At 42.7% G+C, this 22923-nt stretch overlaps 1 protein-coding gene and 1 long non-coding RNA gene across 2 annotated transcripts; both read right to left on the bottom strand.

Annotated features, from left to right (window-relative positions):
• Nucleotides 1-249: 249 nt before the first annotated feature.
• Nucleotides 250-2312, bottom strand: LOC124010471 (small integral membrane protein 11-like). The gene is made up of 3 exons (XM_046322917.1): nt 2155-2312; nt 855-1094; nt 250-484 (listed from the first exon to the last, which is right to left on the bottom strand). Exons 1-2 carry the CDS (start codon nt 2176-2178, stop codon nt 891-893), a joined length of 228 nt encoding a protein of 75 aa, XP_046178873.1. The 5' UTR covers nt 2179-2312; the 3' UTR covers nt 250-484; nt 855-890.
• A 4465-nt stretch (nt 2313-6777) lies between these two features.
• Nucleotides 6778-17110, bottom strand: LOC124010413. Its single transcript, XR_006834429.1, has 3 exons — nt 16990-17110; nt 9665-9749; nt 6778-7789 (listed from the first exon to the last, which is right to left on the bottom strand). It is a non-coding gene; the product is annotated as an uncharacterized LOC124010413 (long non-coding RNA).
• Between the last annotated feature and the right edge of the window lie 5813 nt (nt 17111-22923).

The raw sequence follows: 22923 nt of genomic DNA, 5'->3' as shown, positions 1-22923 counted from the left end.
AACGGAGTTAATCAGCAAGTTTTAAAAAATCATTCAAATAAGTACCAGAAGTACACTTATCATACAGACGAACCAGGGAAAACAGTCAACATGATAAGACTTTAGTGCTATAGTGGCTTCCTCATCTCCTTGATCAGGAAAAATTAAATGCCCCCTAATGTGTAGTCAATAGACTGACCACCTCTCCATCACACCACTGTCTCCAACATTCAGCTCTATACATCAAATGTGTCAAAGAAAGGCCGCTTCAGAGGTACAAAAACAGTCTTTATTTACAAAACATCTGGTGGCTCTGAAGTTAAAAGTTTGTGTAAAAAAAGAATGACAGCAGCAATGTCCAGGACCCCAGGCCTGTTCTGGGTGAGTACTGTCCAACAGGAACTAGACATTCTCAACACTTCCTCCCCAGACCAGCCAATCAGAGCTCCGCCCCATCCCTGGAGCATGTAGGTCCCCAGTCTGGTCAGGTGACATACTGTAGTTCCTGGGAAGAAAGGGGAAATGTTTAGCTCAAACTGACCAATAACTACTGTTTTTTATTTATTTTTAATTTTACCTTTATTTAACCAGGCAAGTCAGTTAAGAGCATATTCTTATTTTCAATGACGGCCTGGGAACAGTGGGTTAACTGCCTGTTCAGGGGCAGAACGACAGTACCTTGTCAGCTCGGGGGTTTGAACTCGCAACCTTCCGGTTACTAGTCCAACGCTCTAACCACTAGGCTACGCTGCCGCCCCAGTACGTTAAGACATCATACCCTTTGAAGCAGCTTCGAAAACACCCATTGTTATCTCCCAGTCTATATTGCTGACTGATTTCCAAATGGACTCATTTTGTATTGTATTCACTTTCACCTTTCATCTCCTCACACTCTCCCTTGTTCCTCCGGGTCAGTCATCCTTCTTGTTGTCCAGGAGCTCGTTATCCAGGAGCTCCTGCACCTGCTCCGCTATCCTCCTCTGCTCTGCCCTCTGTATCTTCAGCTTGGCCTCTTCCTTCTTGGCCTGATAGATCTTCACTCCAGCGAAACCCAGGCACAAGACCAGGGTCTTCAATGCCAGGATGTAGAAGAGCAGAGGGACATTGTCCAACGCCTGGAGGGAGGGAGAGATAGAAAGGAGCAGGGTGATGAGAGAGAGAAAATGAGGCTATGTGCTGTGTGTTTAGGTCATGAAAGCTCATGAAGGCTGGTAATGTACAGGTTAATTCACTATAGAACAAATTAATAAAATATAAATCAGCCGTTCTGTGGCAAACTAGATGGAAAGAAAATGAGTGTTTGTTTGACCAACAAAGTTGTCCGACTTAATATAATCTTCTGTCATGCTCAATTGCACAGTGGACCAAGTAGAGGACCAAGTCACTCTCCAACAGCCCCTCAAGGAAGGAACACTCTAGAACAACGATTCCCAACCATTTTTGGTTACTGTACCACAAACTGAATTTTGCTCTGCCCGGAGTACCTCTGAAGTACCCTCTCGTGCATTTTACCATTAAGCCTATGGTCTCATGAGCCTTCTCAGGTACCCCCTGTGGATTCCCTGGTTGAGAACCACTGCTCTAGAATTCCACAAGGGACCAAAATACTACACCGACACCCCCTCAACCCCCACACCAAAAAGTCCAAAGACTAGAAGTCAGCTGACACCCAAACAGTCACCATAGTTGGCAGGACAGCTGCAACCATCCGTATACTAGGCAGGTCTTCTGTCACACACACACACACACAATTAGCTGATCTTTTTATAATTAGAACCTGTCCGTTCAGTTACTTGTAAAATGAGCTGACTTTTAAATCTGCTTCTCAGCGCAGCGCCTGCTCAAGACGACCCTCGTGAACTAGACCAAATACACGGTACTGCGTAGGCTGCAGTATTTATAGCAATACTATCCTAAAAACGTTTCAAATGCGTCACTGTACAAAGCACTCATAACAATGTAGCTAACCAACAACAGAGAATAAAAAATATCTTAAAACGTAACACTGCACTGTCCATGCAAATAGCAAGTGTCACTATCAAGTCACAACATTGGAGAGGATGGGCAGCTTGCCAGACGTCAACGACCTCGTAGCGGAATAAGGGACGATTTATAGAACACAATACAACAAAATTGTTACTATTGAATAGACTTTTATTAATATATCTGACTTACCTTCCAGTTGATCATGTGGTCCATGTCTGCTGTAATGTGACGTTGGACGGAACTGTGTTAAGAAAGTGGCTTTGGGTGAAGTTTCCCTTAGCACAGATATATGTGGCACTGCTCCGGGAGGAGGTAAAGTATAATGTATTACTTCTGGGGGCGGGGCTTAAGACATTTTACCAATAAGAATGCAAACTTTGTTTGATGTACATTATTTGGACCAATCGTCATCTAAGACTCGTAGAACAAACCGGTAGGTTAGCCAATGAATGGGCACTGAGAGTTTCACGGGAAACATGTTATGACGAATGGAAAAGAACCGTCTAGAAGTGACTCCAGAGATATTCTTACTTCTTACTATAAAGTTACAAATTTGTAACGGGGTTTGCTAATCTGATTAGCCATGTTATTATTGCTGAATCAGACCTACTCCATCACCAATTATGGATTTAACCATTCGAGTTTCACAAACTTTGTTGTGCTTCTAGCCAACATCTAGCTATAGACGCCGCCATACAGTTCTTATATTATATTTATAGCCTATTATAAAATAAGGCACCTCAGGGGTTTATGGTATAGGTCTATGGCTAATATACACTACCCCTGCTAGGGGCTGTGTCCAGGCACTCCACTTCACGTCGTGCTTAAGAACAGCGTTTAAGGGGGGTATATATTGGCCAATACCACACACCCCCTCTGGCCTTAATGCTTAAAGGTATGCTTGTGTTCTATGGAAAACAATGTTGGCTATTTGAGGTCAAGCTACTATGACAATGCAGTATTGTTCAGTATCCTCTAGAGGGCGATAAATTACCTCTCCATCAGTCTGTTTAGTAGGGCGTTTATACTCCTAGGCACAGATCTAGAATCAGCTCATGAATTCAAAATCAAAACCATAACCATCAAGACCAAAACACCAAACTGTCCTTAGATCAGTGTCTGGAGGCTGTTAGAGATACTGAAGAAGACACGGGCATGGAGCGGATCACTTTTGTCAGGGCAGGATCATTGTTGGTCACCACCCTGACAAAAGTGATCCGATCCAATGGGCCCGTGTCTTCTTCTTCTACATGCCAGGATGGAGAAGAGCAGAGGGACATTGTCCAACGCCTGGAGGGAGGGAGAGAAAGGAGCAGGGTGATGAGAGAGAGAGAGAGAGAGAGAGAGAATGAGGCTGTGCTGTGTGTTTAGGTCTACAAGAAAAAGTTAGAGCCAATCAAGGCTCATGAATGTTGGTAATGTACAGGTTAATTCACTATAGAACAAATATTTCAAATATAAATCAGCCATTCTGTGGCAAACTAGATGGAAAGAAAATGACCGATTGTTTGATCAACAAAGTTGGCCTTTCAAGGTGTGTTGCATTATGGTTATAAAAAGACTTGCGACGACATGTCGACTGAATTCACTTGACAAAAATCAAGTCGCCTTCAAGTCGCTGCAGTTACTTCTCAGCCATCACCTGCATTTTGGGAAGCGCTATTTGTCAATCAATGTTTTTGTTTGACTGAAACCAACATTGCCAAGATTCTAAAGCTACAGGGGATACAAATGAAAGTCTCTCTAACCAATGAATTGCACACATGTTATGTTTTTCATTTATGAGTGTGTGATATGGGTTAGAAAAGTTTATTTGGATATTTATAAATAAAAACAACAACAATAGCAGCTATGTTGACACTGCCCTATTGATATGAGCCTTGCTGTTGGAAAACCCTTACACTGTATGACCTTCGGCTGTCGCAGGTGCACCTACCCCCAACTTCACTCTCCGACTTTCATCTACGGTCGGCTTCGTTAGGCTTAACGCTCGAACACACCAGCAGGAGGACACACACGTGTGTATGTGCATTTGGAATGGCTGTGTTCGAGAGAATCAAAAACACAAATTGTGACTGACTGACTGACTGATATACAAATAATAAGGAGTGTTATTTCTGATTTGTAGATCAGTCAGTTAGCAGTCGCCTGCAGTCGTTTTGATGCTCTTGAACACGGCCAATGTATCACCCCCTTTCCACATCTGCACTGATCTGAAAATAACTTGACAGGTGGGAAGAAAAGGAAATGGTATTTTGACCTCTAACCCCTTCCTCCGCCCCCTTCCATCTCTCCCGGGCCACACCACCCAATGGGCTGACAGGGCGCAGAGCCTGCTGGGAGAAACAACACAGGATTCTGGGAAAAGCAGAGGGAGGTCTTTTCTTCTTAATGAAAACACCACCTGTGTCTCTCTTTATACAGTAGAATATCTGGGTATCAAAGAGGCCTTATTTGTTTAAAGATGTTTTTTTGTTGAGCGGTTAGATCTGAACATGTTTGTTTGCTTTCTAGTCGTCTGAAGAGTGCTGGAGAGAAACACTTCCCTGCTGAGGACACACAGCTGATGGGGGAGGATGGATATCCACACACACACACACAGGAGTAAAACAGGCAATCCCCCATGACCTGTGCTCAGCTGTATGGTCAAAGGTAAATAGGTCCACCAGTCATGAGATAGCATCATCATGGCTCTTGTAAATGTTAAAGAGATTCAGCCAAACATGGCTCCCTACCCAGGATTCCATGCCGCTCCCTACCAGTACTCTAAAGGACTGGTCATTCACTAGCAATGTACTTGGCAACATGATATGCCAGAGACAGAACAGTGATATGACGCCCACTTGGCAGCCAGTTACTTACTCTGACCTTTCAGCTAAACCACAGGAGTGTTATTTACTCTGACCTACCTTCAGTTAAACCACAGGAGTGTTACTTACTCTGACCTACCTTCAGTTAAACCACAGCAGTGTTATTTACTCTGACCTACCTTCAGCTAAACCACAGGAGTGTTATTTACTCTGACCTACCTTCAGAGTAAGGCATGTTTTCTGCTTTTGGCTCTATACTCCAAAAGTTTAGATTTGAAATCAAACGTTGACTATGAGGTTATAAATCCTCTTTGGGATAGACGTTCCGCTAGCGCCCCACCTCGACAACATCCGGTGAAATTGCAGAGCGCGAAATTCAAAATGTGTAATATTAAACATTCATGAAAATACAAGTGTCTTACATCGTTTAAAAGCTTAACTTCTTGTTAATCCAGCCGCTTTGTCAGATTTCAAAAATACTTTACTGTGAAAGCACACCATGCGATTATCTGAGAATAGCCCCGCATACAAAAGCATTAAACATTTTCCAAACAAGCAGAAGCTTCACGAAAGTCAGAAATAGCAATAAAATAAATCACTTACCTTTGAAGATCTTCCTCTGTTTGCAATCACAAGGGTCCCAGCTACATAACAAATGGTCCATTTGTTTGATAAAGTCCTTTAAATCCCCAAAAAGTCAGTTTAGTTGGCGCGCTTGACTCAGTAATCCACCGGTATCCCTCGTTCAAATTAATCCCGAAAGTTGCCAATAAACTTTGTCCAAACAAGTCAAACAACATTTGAAATCAATCCTCAGGTGCCCTAATGTGTAAATAAACAATACAATTTCAGTTCTGTTATACTCACAGACATTATTTTAACAGTGTTGGAAACTGTGTTTTCTATCCAATACTACGAATTATATGCATATCCTAGCTTTTGGGCCTGAGTAACAGGCAGTTTATTTTGGGCACCTCAGTCATCCAAACTTCCGAATACTGCTCCCTATCCCAAGTGTAGACTGTCAGCTTTAATTTGAGGGGATTTTCGTCCAAATCGGATGAACCCACTTTTTGTACAGAGTCCCCCAATTTTAGGGGAGCAAAAGTATTGGGACAAATTCACTTATATATATGTATTAAAGTAGTAAAAAAGTATTTGGCCCTGTATTCTGTCGAGTAATTTTAATTGTAAATAAGAATATAAAATGTTTCTAAAGACTACCATGATTACAGATTGTTACGAAGCCCTTTTGGCCCGACAGTCTAGGGGGAATGGTAATGAGACCCGTAACATAATTCATGCAAATTATTATTGTGACAAAGTAAAAGTGTGCACGAAATAACCACGACAACAGAAATCTACCGTCAAACTCTAGGTTTATTTATAAACACACGGTAATGGGGGGAGCAGGAAAAGGGGCTGAGCTGGACCCAAGGAAAGAAACAATATACAAAAACACACCCCTAAGCTAGACTAGCCTACTTTAACAACTAACTAACTAACCAAAAATACAGTGGGTGGTCCACCCAGTGCTAACTAGTGTATTTAACAAAGTTCACCTACGGGTAGTGTATGCCCATGGGCGACTTGTCTTGGTTTCCCCTTTTCCCACCAGCAAACAAACAAACACCATAACCAAAAACAATACTCACAGGTGATGGCAAAGTGCTATGGAGGTGCTTTAAACAAAAGAGGTTTAAGACACAAAGCGAGAGTGAAACACAGAGACCTACAGACATGGCATTTACAGAGAGATTGAGCTGAGCTTTAGAACAAACAAATGATGGGGTTTTTAAACCATCGGGAAGGAACTGTGATAGGTCAGGAAATAGGAGGAGGTGTGTCTTCTGATTGATGATTGATTGTTGACTGATTTGGGAGTGATGATTTTCACCTGTGAGGGGAGAAGGAGAGAAAAGAAACACACACAGGATACACACACACACAGGATAACTGTATCCGTAACACAGATAATCCTGAATGGATCGTCAATAATGATGAGTGAAAAAGTTACAGATGCACAAATTTCATACCACCAAGACGTGCTAACCTCTCACCATTAAATCATAACAGGGGAGGTTAGGATTTATAGGGGGGATATGATATTTGTACGTCTGTAACTTTCTCACTCACCTAAGTTTGTGTGTGTGTGTGTGTGTGTGTGTGTGTGTGTGTGTGTGTGTGTGTGTGTGTGTGTGTGTGTGTGTGTGTGTGTGTGTGTGTGTGTGTGTGTGTGTGTGTGTGTGTGTGTGTGTGTGTGTGTGTGTGTGTCAATAGGCAGTAATGCAATGCCTCATAGGACCAGAGATAATTACATTTCTTGCTTGAAGTCACATGGAAAAGAAGTGTAAAACAAGCACAAACGTAGTTTCACTGTATGCTACATTGGTTGCATATGGTGGTGAGGGATCATACTTGGAGAGAGGTGAAGAACCATTGATTATGTCTGCACCACATGATTGAGCATTCATTTCATGTCAAGTTGACCTGTCCTTCACATGAGCAATGACATCTAAACTTTTCAATGTTTTTGTCATGTATGGATGGAGTCTCTATATGCAGCAGGAGAATACTGTATGGACCACAGTATCTGCCTCAGACAGTGCTGCAAGTTACATCTGAGAATATGGACCACAGTATCTGCCTCAGACAGTGCTGCAAGCTACATCTGAGAATATGGACCACAGTATCTGCCTCAGACAATGCTGTAAGTTACATCTGAGAATATGGACCACAGTATCTGCCTCAGACAATGCTGTAAGCTACATCTGAGAATATGGACCACAGTATCTGCCTCAGACAATGCTGTAAGCTACATCTGAGAATATGGACACAGTATCTGCCTCAGACAATGCTGTAAGCTACATCTGAGAATATGGACACAGTATCTGCCTTAGACAATGCTGTAAGCTACATCTGAGAATATGTGAATAAAGGCTTGAATAAAAGGAGGGCAGGATATGGATGTGTGACATTGGTACTTGAGTTTTATCAGTCTCTGGAGAATCATTCTGTTTGAGAGAGAGAGAGAGCGAGAGAGTGAGAGAGAGAGCGAGAGAGTGAGAGAGAGAGAAGAAATAGGGAGAAAAAGAAAGAAAAAGTGAGAGATTGGGAGAGAGTGAGATAGAATTACATTGTGATCCACGGTCGATCTCTGAGGCTCTGGTTTCCATGGTAATGGCTATTGGGGTGTTTGGTTAAGGGTGTTAGGATGTTGTTCATACAGGACGTGGTTATTTTACCATAGAAGGACAGGAACAAGGGGATACAATGCAGACCTTTTCCCATAGACATTTCAGAGGTCTTTTTTATACAGTGCATTCGGAAAGTATTCAGACCCCTTCACTTTTTCCACATTTTGATACGTTACAGCCTTACTCTAAAATGGATTAAATACACATTATTCCTCATCAATCTACACACAATACCTCATAATGGAAAAGTGAAAACAGGTTTTTAGAAATAAAATGAAAACAGAAATACCTTATTTACATAAGTATTCAGACCCTTTGCTATGAGACTCGAAAATTGTGCTCAGCTGCATCCTGTTTCCATTGATCATCATTGAGATGTTTCTACAACTTGTTTGGAGTCCACCTCTGGTAAATTCAATTGATTGGACATAATTTGGAAAGGCACACACCAGTCTATATAAGGTCCCACAGTTGACAGTGCATGTCAGAACTAAAACCAAGCTATGAGGTCAAAGGAATTGACCTTAGAGCTTAGAAACCGGATTGTGTCGAGTCACAGATCTGGGGAAGGGTAGTAAAACATTTCTGCAGCATTGAAGGTCCTCAACAACACAGTGGCCTCCAGCATTCTTAAATGGAAGAAGTTTGGAACCACCAAGACTCTTCCTAGAGCTGGCCGCCCGGCCAAAGTGAGCAATCGGGGGAGAAGGGCCTTGATCAAGGAGGTGACCAAGAACCCGATGGTCACTCTGACAGAGCTCCAGAGGTCCTCTGTGGAGATGGGAGAACCTTCCAGAAGGACAATCATCTCTGCAACACTCCACCAATCAGGCTTTTATGGTAGAGTGGCCAGATGGAATCCACTCCTCAGTAAAAGGCACATGACAGCCCGCTTGGAGTTTGCCAAAAGGCACCTAAAGGACTTTCAGACCATGAGAAACAAGATTTTCCGGTCTGATGAAACCAAGATTTAACTCTTTGGCCTGAAGAGGAAACCTGGCACCATCCCTACGGTAAAGCATGGTGGTGGCAGCATCATGCTGTGGGGGTTGTTTTTCAGCGGTAGGGACTGGGAGACTTGAGTCAGGATTGAGAGAAAGATGAACGGAGCAAAGTGCATAGAGATCCTTGATGAAAACCTGCTCCAGAGTGCTTAGGACTTCAGACTGGGGAAAAGGTTCCCCTTCCAACAGGAAAACAACCCTAAGCACACAGCCAAGACAACGCAGGAGTGGCTTTGGAACAAGTCTCAAAATGGCCAGAGCCCGGACTTGAACCAGATCGAACATCTCTGGAGAGACCTGAAAATAGCTGTGCAGTGACACTCCCCATTCAACCTAACAGAGCATGACAGGATCTGCAGAGGAGAATGGGAGAAACTCCCCCAATACAGGTGTGCCAAGCTATTAGCGTCATACCCAAGAATACTGGAGGCTGTAATCGCTGCCAAAGGTGTTTCAACAAAGTATTGAGTAAAGGGTCTGAATGCAAACATTTCTGAAAATCTGTTTTTGCTTTGTCATTATGGGGTATTGTGTGTAGATTGATAAGGAGGAATAAATGATTTCATCCATTCTAGAATAAGGCTGTAACGTAACAAAATGTGGAAAAAGTGAAGGGGTCTGAATCCTTGTATATGAACATATGTACTTGAGTGCATTTGTGTAGGTGGCTGCATGTGGGTGGACGTACGTATGTAACAGTACTCTTCTTGCGTTGTGTACAATCAGTCATCCACACAAACTCCAACTTGTAGCACCAGTCATGGAGCTTTATTCTGATAGAAAAAGCACAAAATGGCAATCCGTCATGCAATCCACAGCTCACCATCCAACTCTGCACTCACGCACTGTACAAAATATACGAACCCCCCCACCAGACACAGTAAGTTGCTAGCTAGTATTAGCTGGAATTCTCTACAACAAAATGCACAACAAATATGCTACATCTTATGTGTGGTGTTCTAATAACATTTACAAACATACTGATATACATTGTACATTTAAATCATCACTTGGGAGTATAAAAATCACTTTTGACGTACAGTGCTTTGCAACCAACAACTTACCGCTGGCTTGGTGCTTGTTCACTGGGACGATTCTAACTGGAACATCCTCCCTCGTAAGCAAGCTACGCAAACCAGCCAATAAGATGCCATGTTGAGTAGGTGAAGGCAAGACACAACTAAAACCAAAAACCCATTGGCTTAACAATAAAGTGGCAAGGGGAATCACCAATATAACCCTGTTACACATATAATATATATCTTACAGTGATATTACACATATTACACATATAATATATATCTAAAGCAGTGATATTGATGGATTTGAGCCAAGTATGTTGGTTGGGTCAATAGTAACCATACACAGACTCAGACACACACACACACTGGGCTATTTACATCCATCCCTGAGGCACTGAAGCCTCTGATATTAAAAGAGCAGGTCAAAGGTGAAAAAACAACCTCCAACCTCTCCAGGTGAACAGTAATCCAGATGTTTCTGACACTGATGTTCAATAACCTTTTTGGATTTCTGTTCACAGGAAAGATGCTCTCACACACACCCACAAACACACACACGCTCACACTGCCTCGCACTTGCTTGTTTGTGTTCCATTATTGATATGCCTGCCTTAGATCTCTCGTAGCTCAATGAGTACCAGTGGGAGAGATAAGGCTGTTGATGCTGTGTGTTGTCTTAGTAGTTAGTAGCGTTGTTAGCTGTGTGAGACAACATGCTACCTTTCATTAGCCACAGTGTATTAGCTGTGCTATATTGACATGGATGTGTCGTTGGTTGGCGTTAACTGAGGTAGAAGACTGCTCGCTAACTAGCGATGTTAGTTACAGTAGTCAGAAGAGAGGATAGGGATGGACAAAGAGAGGAGATGAGTGAAGAGAGACGAAGAAGAGAGGAGAGGGGGAGAGAGAGAGTGGAAGAGAAGAGAGAGAAGAGTTGATTGTGCTCTCTACTCGTCCCCAACATCTGTCGTCCCTCCTCTCTTATCTCCGTGGAAACGCCAAAACCTGCCTCCTCCCTGTGAGGATTCTTTCATCTCTATCACCAGGTGTCTCTCCTACACACTCTTCTTCTTAATATACACACTCTTCTTCTTCTTCTTCTTCTTCTATTCTTACAGATGAGAAGGAACAGTGTAGGTGTTCTGGGACCCAGAGGATTTGAACCCCAGATTGTCATTCCATTGAGCCAACGGCTCAGGGAGCCAACACAAGTGTTTATATCTAAGGTTAGGCTCCTCATAGTTCACCCAACCACTCCTTGTTCCTGTCATACAACCCCTGTCAGACTGCTGGTTTTCAGTCGGTTAGGAAAAGGTTAGTTGCCTCCCTGCTTGTAACCAACACCTCACACATTCAATTCACATGGTGCCTGCAAGGATGTTCAATTCACATGGTGCCTGCAAGGATGTTCAATTCACCAAAAACCCATTGGCTTAACAATAAAGTGCCTGCAAGGATGTTCAATTCACATGGTGCCTGCAAGAATGTTCAATTCACATGGTGCCTGCAAGAATGTTCAATTCACATGGTGCCTGCAATAATGTTCAATTCACATGGTGCCTGCAAGGATGTTCAATTCACATGGCGAATGCAAGGATGTTCAATTCACATGGTGCCTGCAAGGATGGTCAATTCACATGGTGCCTGCAAAGATGTGTGTGTGTGTGTGTGTGTCTACACATGACAAACAGTGGGCCAGGGGGTACAGTATATGAGGGCATTGGAAGACCACGGTGGCGAGGGAGACCAAATGGCAACGCTAGACTGATGAGCATGTAAGCATTTCACTCTAAGGTCTACCTCCACCTGTTGTATTCAGCGCTCGTGATAAATACATTTTGATTTGAGAAGGAGAACCCTAGGGACAGGCAGCAGGAGCATGGAGATGAGAGAGAGGGAGAGAGAAAAAGATGGGGGAGAGAGGAGAAGTGTCTGCAGTAGGCAGACAGATGAGCGTCTTGCTTTCCAGTGAGATTTGTCAGTGCTAGTGTTGCGTCCCACACAGTAACCTTCAGCCCCCAGGGATATAGAATACAGGCCGATCCTATCAACTCATCTCTGCACACTAATGTTAAAACAGGCACCAGGAAGACTCCCATTAAATAGGATTGCCTATATTTCTGCCTCAAATTGGTCCCTATAGGGCTTCCTGACTAGACAGTACAGCCATGTTCCAACACGTTACAATCTCATATGTCCATTCCCTGATGACTTCACTGAGGGACCTCTTAATGACTACTGTACAGCAGCAGGATTTAGCCCTGTGTATGTCTATCAACAACACCTCTTAATGACTCTACTGTACAGCAGGATTTAGCCCTATGTATGTCTATCAACAACACCTCTTAATGAATGTACTGTACAGCAGGATTTAGCCCTGTGTATGTCTATCAACAACACCTCTTAATGACTCTACTGTACAGCAGCAGGATTTAGCCCTGTGTATGTCTATCAACAACACCTCTTAATGACTCTACTTTACATCAGGATTTAGCCCTGTGTATGTCTATCAACAACACCTCTTAATGACTCTACTTTACAGCAGGATTTAGCCCTGTGTATGTCTATCAACAACACCTCTTAATGACTCTACTGTACAGCAGGATTTAGCCCTGTGTATGTCTATCAACAACACCTCTTAATGATTCCGTACAGCAGGATGCTGTAGCATACTGTTGCTGTTATCTGTTGTCCTGAGTGTTATTGAACCCTAGTGTCTATTGTGTGTGTATGTGTGTCTGTCCGTGTTCGTGTATGTGTGTCCACCCCCCCTCTCAAAGGCGTATCATCACAGGATAAAGCATATACTGTATACACACACACACGTGACAGAGAGTGATGAAGTGATCACATGAGCAGATGTCACAGTGTGATTACAGATGTTTGACTCAGGGGGACATCAGGTTAAAGGTGAAAAAAGCTCTCTGATCTCTCTCTGTAGCTCTCTCTCTTTCTCACTTCTCACTATTCACCACGACCCTTTCTGTGATGTCCTGTCCCTGTCCAGTAATGAGACGTCACAGTGTATGTGCGTGTCTTAGTTCAGAGTGTTCTGTTTTTCTAGTATTTTTCCATGAGGGAACACCAGGGCCCCAAGGGAATGAGAGAAGAGGCAAAGAATGGAATTTGGGAAGAGGAGGGGGGAGGGCTTATAATACACCTGCCTATTGGGAAATTGAGTGAGTTAGTGTCATTGACAGAGGAGAGTGGGGGCAGTATTGTGTAACACCGGAGTCCCTCCATTCAGTTCTGCCAATAACCAGAGAAAGAGAGAGCGAGAGAGAAGAGAGAGAGAGAGAGAGAGAGAGAGAGAGAGAGAGAGAAAGAAAGAGAGAGAGAAAAGAGAGAGAGAGAGAAAGAAAGAAAGAAAGAGAAAGAGAAAAGAGAGCGAGAGAGAGAGAGAGAGAGAGAGAGAGAAAGAGGAGAGAGAGAGATAGAGAGAAGAGAGAGAGAGAGAGAGAAGAGAGAGAGAGGAGAGAGATAAGCGAGAAGAGAGAGAAGAGAGAGAGAGAAGAGAGAGAGAGAGAGAAGAGAGAGAAGAGAGAAGAGAGAGAGAGAGAGAGAGAGAGAGAGAGAGAGAGAGAGAGAGAGAGAGAGAGAGAGAGAGAGAGAGAGAGAGAGAGAGAGAGATAGAGAGAAGAGAGAGAGAGAGAGAGAGAGAGAGGAGAGAGATAAGCGAGAAGAGAGAGAAGAGAGAGAGAGAAGAGAGAGAGAGAGAGAGAGAAGAGAGAGAAGAGAGAAGAGAGAGAGAGAGAGAGAGAGAGAGAGAGAGAGAGAGAGAGAGAGAGAGAGAGAGAGAGAGAGAGAGAGAGAGAGAGAGTGAAGAGAGGTAGGAGAACAGAGGTCCCTTTCAGTTTGTTCTGTTGAGGAACAGAGATAGACAGGGGTGGGGGGAAGGGGGGAAGAAACACAAAAAGAGGGTTGTAAGGGACAGCAATGACCTCCTCAAGGACAGACAGGTCATGTGACCAGAGAAGGCCAGCCCTCCCCCTCCTCCCCTTCTGCTCATGAGCTCAAACTTTTCCACTACTCTTTTTTCTCTCTCCTTCTCCCCATTCATTTCCTCTCCTTTATTCTGCTAGTCTCCTCACTCTTTTCAGTCTCTCCTTTCAATTCTCTCTCCTCTCACTCTCTCTTTCACTCTCTTTCTCTCTCCTCTCTCTTCTTCCTTCGTGTGACCAGCCTTGTCACTGGTCTATAATTCACTGGTCTATAGGTAGTCTACTGTATAATGGGTCTATTAACACATTTAACGACATAATTTTCACTGATTTGGTGCTTATTTTACCTCAAACAAAACAATACCCAACAATTTCTCAAGTATCCTGACATCCAGGACAGCAGACAAACTTCACATCTCTTATGCTTAGCTTTGTTTTCTACAGGGGTATATATCAATTAGGTTCTCTCTTCAGAGTTAAATATTTGATTCTGAACATTTTGTTTGATATATTGTAATTGCAGTAAACTCTGAGCCTTTGAAGTTCATTTGTAAATGATGAATCCACAGGTCTCATTAACATCCTGCTGCAGCAGCAATACTAACATACCTCCCAACACTGACATTACTCACTGGACCCGGGTATATGTGTCAGACAGCCTGGTCTATTCACACTGTTTGCCCATTCAGTTAATTCAGTGTGTGTGTGTGTGTGTGTGTGTGTGTGTGTGTGTGTGTGTGTGTGTGTGTGTGTGTGTGTGTGTGTGTGTGTGTGTGTGTGTGTGTGTGTGTGTGTGTGTGTGTGTGTGTGTGTGTTCTTTCAGCTCTGTATACTTTTGTTAAATAATTCACAAGCGCTTCAGCAAGGCTTGTGTGTGTATAGGGAGCTGTGGCGTATTCATGCAAACCTATTCCAAACACACAGGAAGCCCACATTCACCCACATACACAATACAAACTGATGGTACAGTATGACTATACACACACACACACACACACAGACAGACACACACACCAGCTTTTTTTCGTTTTAGTTTTAGTCTTTATGAATAAAATACATTTTAAACTTAGTCACGTTTTGGTAATTTCATCCTTCTTAGTTTCAGTTATTATCAGTCGACTAAAACTCTGAACAACATTAGTCTAGTTGAAGTCACAGTCATTTTAGTCACATACAGTATTAGCCAGTGCATTTTTTTTCCTGCGTTAAATAAATCATATGTATGAGCACATTCAGATAGCCTGGTCCAACTAGACCTATCATCCCTTCATATATCTGGCGCATTGCTGTTGTGGCCGATTGTAAGCAATGCCATGCATGTTTACCGGGTAGGCTACGAAGCCTTCCCTCTGGGCACAGACGTCAGTTCAACGTCAAGTTTTGATGTCAATTTGGTTGACTGTCAACTAACGTGAATTAAACGTAAAATGAACACACAAAAAAGTTCACCATGTCATTGGATTTAGGTAGTTGTGTGAGAAAAATACGAAATTCCCTTTCCTTGATGACTTTTTGCAAATCCTATCATTTTCCCACGTTGATTTTAAACATTTTAGGCAAGTTAAACCATTTAGGTATACAGCTCTCTCCATCATAATCTTGGGATGGGGGTAAATAACAGTGATTCGCTTAAAAGGGGTAGATTCTGAGCTTTCCAACCATGCCAGAAATATTACTATACTCTAATATTCAGCAAATTAATATTTCCAATCAGAAATAAACAACTGCACTTCATTTGCGGACCGCGAGAGTAGCAACATAGACGAATTGCAGCGCACATGGGAAAATAGAGATTCTGATATGATCAAATCTAAAATAGCCAAGATGAAAGTACAAGAGTAAACATGATTGTTTCTAGTTTAGTTCGTCACAAGTGAAGTGTCCTGGCTGGCTGCGCATCAGTTCAAAAGATTGACGAGCGACTGAAGTGACTGCTCAGGAGCTGTGTCAGCCTAATCAGACAACCAACTGAAAGAAGTTCATTCTGCCAATGAGAGGATTGCATGACATATCCTGCATGCTTGCTTATGATTGGACAAAGAGATGAAAAAGGAGCTTCATGTCAAATTGAATGTCCGTTAGTCTCTCATATGGAATTCCTGTCATCACATTTTCGTTGACTAAAATATAAATTAATTTGTCGCAGTTATCGTTTTTTTTTCATGTAATTTTTTTTATTACCGTCATTCGTTTTTGTCAGGAAAAATAGGTCATTTACATGTTATTTTTAGTCAGAGTTATTGTTGACGAAATGAACACTGACACACAGAAACACACACATTCGTTGTAAACTACTTGTAGTAGTCAACTGTATTCCATTCCACATGCGCAACCTGAGGCCTAAAATGTTATGGCACTGTCTGTTCTTCTACGAGCTTTTAATGTCATGAGACAATCTTGAAATGATTGGCATGCTCAAACCAGACCCTCAGAATTATACATTTTTTCAGGAAATGGACTGTAAAATGCCCAAATTTGAGCTTGACGTGCTGCCGACCAAATTGGCAGTTTGAAAGTTCAGTTACCCTTGTGTTCAACTTTTATTTTCCTCCCAATTGCAGACATTAAAATCTTGGAAAGTTGTCAGTCTGTAGTGACACGACTTGAGGAGAGAGTGACCGCCACTCTGTACATAAGACCAAGTTGTATAAAATGTGAGAGTGCTGTAGCTAGATGTATTGACGTGACAAACAAGAACAGTGTAAAAAGCCCTTTCTCCTGGATTTATGCTTCTAAGGGCTCTACAATGAGACATCAAATGATGGATTGAACGGGATATTAAGCACAAACACGTTTTATACAGGAAGTAACATGTTATAGAAAATGGATGAAGTTGTACACAATTGTGCAACATTTTCGGGACCCCTTTTGGCTCGTGAGCACTTCCTTCAGAACTACTGGCTGAAATGATACAAAATCTTCATAACGCATATGCAGGGTTTCATATTTTGCCTCAGCACTGAGCTTAGATAGTCAATATGGTAGGTACAATCTCTAAACAAAAGCACTGGCACTGGTTTAATTCATACCCAGAGAGAAGAAGCCCATACCTCTTTCCAAAAGCAAGCGCCACCATCTCCTCTTGGCCCTCTTGTGTAACCTCTATGTGTGGAGTGCATCCCTCATCGTATCCCCTCTCCATCAGCAGGGCATCCAGCTCTGCATGTCCCCTACAGGCCGCCAGCATCAGCGGAGACACAGCAGAGTCAGCAGGTATGTTGACCTGTGCCCCGCTGTCCAACAGCAGCCGTTGTGTCTGTGTGTGTACTCACCATACAAGCCTCCATGAGTGCTGTGTGCATCTAATCAGTCCCAGCTTCTAACAAACAGGAAGTGCACCATGTCCAGGTGCCCTGTGTGTGTGGACAAGAGGAACAATGATACACAATGCTCTGTGTGCTTCTTCCCTACAATGATCATTACCTGTTTAACCTTCACTCGATGTCAACAGAAGTGACAACATTAGATCCCTAATGCAATGTGTCAGATGTCTCCCGTGTGGTTCTGTGTTATACAGGGAGGGAGCAGAGGCACACCTTGGCTGATTAGAAACTGTACAGTACTCTGGCTGCATTCATCACCTCCCTTCGATTCATGTTCCTGAAAGACGAACAGGAAGACAGACTGAAAGACAGGAGTGAGTAAAGTGGACACACGGAAACACAGGAGCAACAATGTATCCCAAGATAAATAGGCAGCATGTGCGTGACTGATTACATTAAAGGTGCTATACATTTAATTTCTCCCCTACAGTTTGTGGAAGCTAGTTGAATTGCAACAGCACTAGGTTGCAATCTAAACAAATCTCCCCCTCCCCCGTACAGCATCAGGGACCAGCTTCAGTCAGCTCGAGAGGAATGGAAATCATCAAAAACGGAACCCAACTCCTCTCCTCAGGACCGTAACCCTCCCAATCCACTAAGTATTGGTGACCCCGTTGATATGTACCTTGTCGACAAGGACGGGAGGGAGGGAAGACACGGGGTGCGAATGCTTGACACAGGAGCATGGAAACAGCTGGACAGCGACGAAGATGTAGCCGTTGTGTCAGGATTGTTATCGGACCATACAATTTCACAGATGAGTGCACCTTGGACTCTTGTTCATCTGTCATGTCCCAGTTTTCTAACATAAACGGAGAAACAGGAACAGTGTGAGCGTATTTTACCATGTTCCAGGATTTATTTCTGATTGGCCCTTAACGTTAGACTGGGATGAAACCCAATGGCCAGCACCAATGCAAAACTGTTATTTTTCTGATGAAAACATCCACAAAACTGCTTATTGTGCCGTAGCGGAAGGGACGGTGGGAGTGAAATCATTAGGAACCTAACAATGATCACAATGCAATGTGTCTGCTTACCCACTTGAGAGTGCCTCGAACACCGGGATGACCAGCTTTGGCAAGTAACTGAAGAACTACCAGTGTTACTAGGAGAGCAGAGTGTGCGTGAGTGACAATTATCCCCTCGGGTTCATCACAGAAGAAACTAAACAGACGGGATAAGGCAATGTGTGAAAAAAAAAAATGCATTTTCTGTACTGTTCTTATACAGGTCAGGTAAGCTGAGGCACCCACCATAGTTGGCTGATTAGAAGGATAGTCAGAAGACAGCTCCCACACCTACTGAAAGTCAACAGTCTATGCATAAGTGGAAATGTTTACGGAAACAAGAAAAGTAACGGACAACAGAAATTAAGGAGCACCGTTATGTATTGTCCACGCAGTAAAGTCTGATTACATAAAACAGGAGCACTACAAATGTGAGGAGGAAGAGAGATTCCCAAGATAATTTCCTAGGCAGCCTGTCAAACAGTTTTGACAATTACAGCCATGCAAGGTGCTCCATCTAAAGGCGAACAAATTTCTCCAGTCCATGGCAACCCCCAAATGACAGTGGACATTTATTGCAACATGGTCCACCAACTCCCTTGCAAACAGCTGTAAAACAGCCCTTGCCTCCCAGCTGTGCCCCACAGTAAGGAGTGAAATTAAGCAACCGACTAAGAGCTCAGTGACCTCTCAACACATCTAACAAGTCAGTTGGCCTGAGGCCCCACAAGCTTGAGGTCAAACTGGAGTTGCCCTTAAAACACATATTGTTATTGAACATATATTTCACAGATGGTACAATGATTCCCTGCACTATTCCGTGCAAGTTTTCTAACATAAACAGAAATTGAGCGAACAGTGTGGAATTTTACCAACCAGGAAATGACAGTGATTTATTTCTACATTGGCCACTTGCCCCACTTTGGCCACTTGCCCCAGTTTCCACTAGATAAAACATCCACAAAACCAAAACAGCTTATTTTGCCGGCCGGTGGGAGAAATCAATAGGCCAATATCACAGCCAATCACAACACTGAAGTGATACTGTGAAACACTACCATTCCAGTATTAGTGCAGATATATTATGGACATTTTCTGAAATTACAATGCAAAAAAAAAAAAAATGCATTTTCTGCTCACAAGCTATGTCAGGTAACCTGAGGTCAGACTAGGGTAGCTAGGTAGCTACAGCAGCTATGGATAAGGGAAATGTTCAACACAGCAAATAATGACTATGATTAAATTAATGGAGCTTACCGTCTAATTAGCAAGCTATGTTCACTATATATATATATATATACAAAAGTATTTGGACACCCCTTCAGATTAGTGGATTCGGCTATTTCAGCCACACCCGTTGCTGACAAGCACACAGCCATGCAATCTCCATAGACAAACACTGGCAGTAAAATGGCCTTAATGAAGAGCTCAGTGACCTTCAACATGGCACCGTCATAGAGGAGGCCACCTTTCTAACAAGTCAGTTAGTCAAATTATTGCCCTGCTAAAACTACCCTGTTCATCTGTAATGTTATTGTGAGGTGGAAACAGCTCAACCACAAAGTGGTAGGCCCCACAAGCTCACAGAATGGGACCGCCGAGTGCTGAAGCACGTAGCCAGTCAAATGTGTCTGTCCTTGGTTGCAACACTCCTTTTGGAGTTCCAAACTGCCTCTGGAAGCAACGTCAGCACAAGAACTGTTCGCCAGGAACTTGCCTTTCTTTGATTGCTGAAAGCCATACTTTTTCAATAAACATGAATCAAATACAACCACAGACTGTTTGCTCATTGCTGTTGCTCTAAGAAGGCAATTGTTCCAATTTGTATTTGATTAACGTTTATTGGAAAAGTATGGATTTCAGAAAACAAAGAAAGGCACACCACTGCAGAGGACACTTTTGTAAAAGTTAAACAAGTATATTTATATAATGAATATGAGTTTGGAGGGCTAAAACTATTCAATATCAAAGCATTACACCTCTCTCGTAAAGCTTCTATTATTCTGAAACTGTATCTAAATGCAAACTGGTTTTCCAGTAGGCTATGAAGAGAGGCACATCCAATGTTAAAAGAGAGGCTCTTTGCTCTTATAAAGATTAAAACTATCCATTTCCGGTGGATTGACAATGGAACCCTCTTTAAATAATCCTCATGGAGGAAGCCATGTTGGCTACAATTCCAATTTTATCCTCCAGAAGAGGCAGAATATATATTACAGCAAATATATATATATATTTTTAACCTTTATTTAAATAGGCAAGTCAGTTAAGAACAAATTCATATTTACAATGATGGCCTAGGAACAGTGGGTTAACTGCCTTGTTCAGGGGCAGAAAGACAGATTTTTACCTTGTCAACTCGGGGATTCGATCTAGCAACCTTTCGGTTACTGGCCCACTAGGCTACCTGCCGCACCTAATATTAATATAATAATATGGCTAAACTCCTGATGTACTGATGGAGGATAAACCAGAGAGAATGTATTTGAGTATCATGTTTATGAAAGACATTGTTTACAATGATGGTAAAATGATGTCATACAAGCAATTAATCAAGGTGTATGGAGATGTATGCTCAATACAAAATGATAACCAACTCAGCTGAGCTCTCCAACAAAATTGGAAGATGCAATTACTTAAAAGAGAAAGTAATGAATTAGTTTGTTTGCCTCCAATTCAAGATGTCTTAAAATGACCAACATAAATCATGGCATGTATCAGTTTTACTTACAGTCAAGAAGTTTGACAACTGTGCAGCATAAATTTAAAGATAGTTGGGAACAGATTGTCCTAGTCTCAATACTATGGCATCGGGTTTATGAACTGATATACAAAACAACAATTGATGCATCAATCCATTCTTTTCAATTTAAGCTATTATACAAAAATTCATGCCTCAAAAACAATGCTCAGTTTATGGGGCATTGAACAGTCAGACAGGTGCAGACTGCCACGTGGAAACAGAATCAATAGAGCATCTCTTCTGGTACTGTCCATCGTTGGCTTGTTTTTGGAGTCCGGTTGAACCTGCAAACTGTGTTGTTGGGGTCAATAGGAAATATCATTGTGCTCTTGGGTAAAACAAAATGTTTTGGAGATGGGGAGGTTCAAGTCACTAGTGAGACACCATGGTAGAATGGAGGGATGTATTGCAAGAGGAAATGGTAGAATGATGATTTACTGGGAAAGAAGGGTTGATCTGAAGGTTGGAATTAATGAGGGTTGTAAATACATACACACATGCACAGCATCAAGTTTAGGTTGGAGGTCCTCCAATCAGGAGTGAGGGTGGGGATGTTTTGTGTTTAGTTATGTATGTTTGGTGTTTTGGTTTCACACTGTGAGCGATGTGTGTGTGAACAGTGTGTGTGCTGGTCCTGTTGGTTATGCGTGCGCTCAGCCGGTCATCGGGCGTGGCTTGGTCCATCCCGCCCTTGGAAAATCCCTTTTGGGCCGGGGGCGGGGGCTTCGGCGTTTCGGGGAGAGTGGGGGCGAGAGCACCTTTTGACGGTAGCGTCTATTCATACTGTTTTTGTATTGTATTGTTTTAATAAAAACATTTTTTTTAATGACACTGTGATATATTTCTTCACAATCGGTCAAACGTTACACTTTCAATATCTCTATTTTACTAACCATGCACAATAACAAATGTATTTTAAATCGTGTGTGAACCTAATTGAAAGATGTACCAGAAATTGTTGCTACAGTTGTTTCTGAATTTAAAAGTAATCCAAGAAGTAATCATCTAGTTTTTCAAAAGCAGGTGTGTGTGTGTGTGTGTGTGTGTGTGTGTGTGTGTGTGTGTGTGTGTGTGTGTGTGTGTGTGTGTGTGTGTGTGTGTGTGTGTGTGTGTGTGTGTGTGTGTGTGTGTGTGTGTGTGTGTGTGTGTGAGGTCTCAGTGTTACCCAGGACTCAGTGATGATTAAAGAGAAAGACTTCTGCTGTCAGACTCCCCATGACATCCACAGAGTGTTCCCCTGCTGTTCCATTCACTCAGCAGGCCACCAAGTGTGTGTGACTGTGTATGTGACTGTGTGTGTGACTGTGTATGTGACTGTGTGTGTGTGTGACTGTGTATGTGACTGTGTGTGTGTGTGACTGTGTATGTGACTGTGTGTGTGTGTGTGCGTGTGACTGTGTATGTGACTGTGTGTGTGTGTGACTGTGTATGTGACTGTGTGTGTGTGTGTGTGTGTGTGTGTGTGTGTGTGTGTGTGTGTGTGTGTGTGTGTGTGTGTGTGTGTGTGTGTGTGTGTGTGTGTGTGTGTGTGTGTGTGTGTGTGTGTGTGTGTGTGTGTGTGTGTGTGTGTGTGTGTGTGTGTGTGTGTGTGTGTGTGTGTGTGTGTGTGTGTGTGTGTGTGTGTGTGTGTGTGTGTGTGTGTGTGTGTGTGTGTGTGACTGTGTATGTGACTGTGTGTGTGACTGTGTGTGTGACTGTGTGTGTGTGTTTGTTTGTGTGCCCTCTCTGGATTTGGACAGAGGCTCTTTGTTTGTGGTGCCAAGTCTCAGCTCAGGCGAGGAGGCTGGCACTGGCAGACTCTCTCCTTTATTTCATTCTTTTGTTTTTCTACTTTCTGTACTAAACTTTTGGTCTTTCTCTCTTGCTCTCTTTCCTGTTTACTTCCCTTCTTTATTTTTTTCCACTTTT

Source organism: Oncorhynchus gorbuscha, linkage group LG23 (assembly GCF_021184085.1).
Source record: "Oncorhynchus gorbuscha isolate QuinsamMale2020 ecotype Even-year linkage group LG23, OgorEven_v1.0, whole genome shotgun sequence".
NCBI lineage: Eukaryota > Metazoa > Chordata > Actinopteri > Salmoniformes > Salmonidae > Oncorhynchus > Oncorhynchus gorbuscha.
The sequence above is the reverse complement of the archived record's forward strand: the minus strand, read 5'-3'. Positions and strand labels throughout refer to the sequence as shown.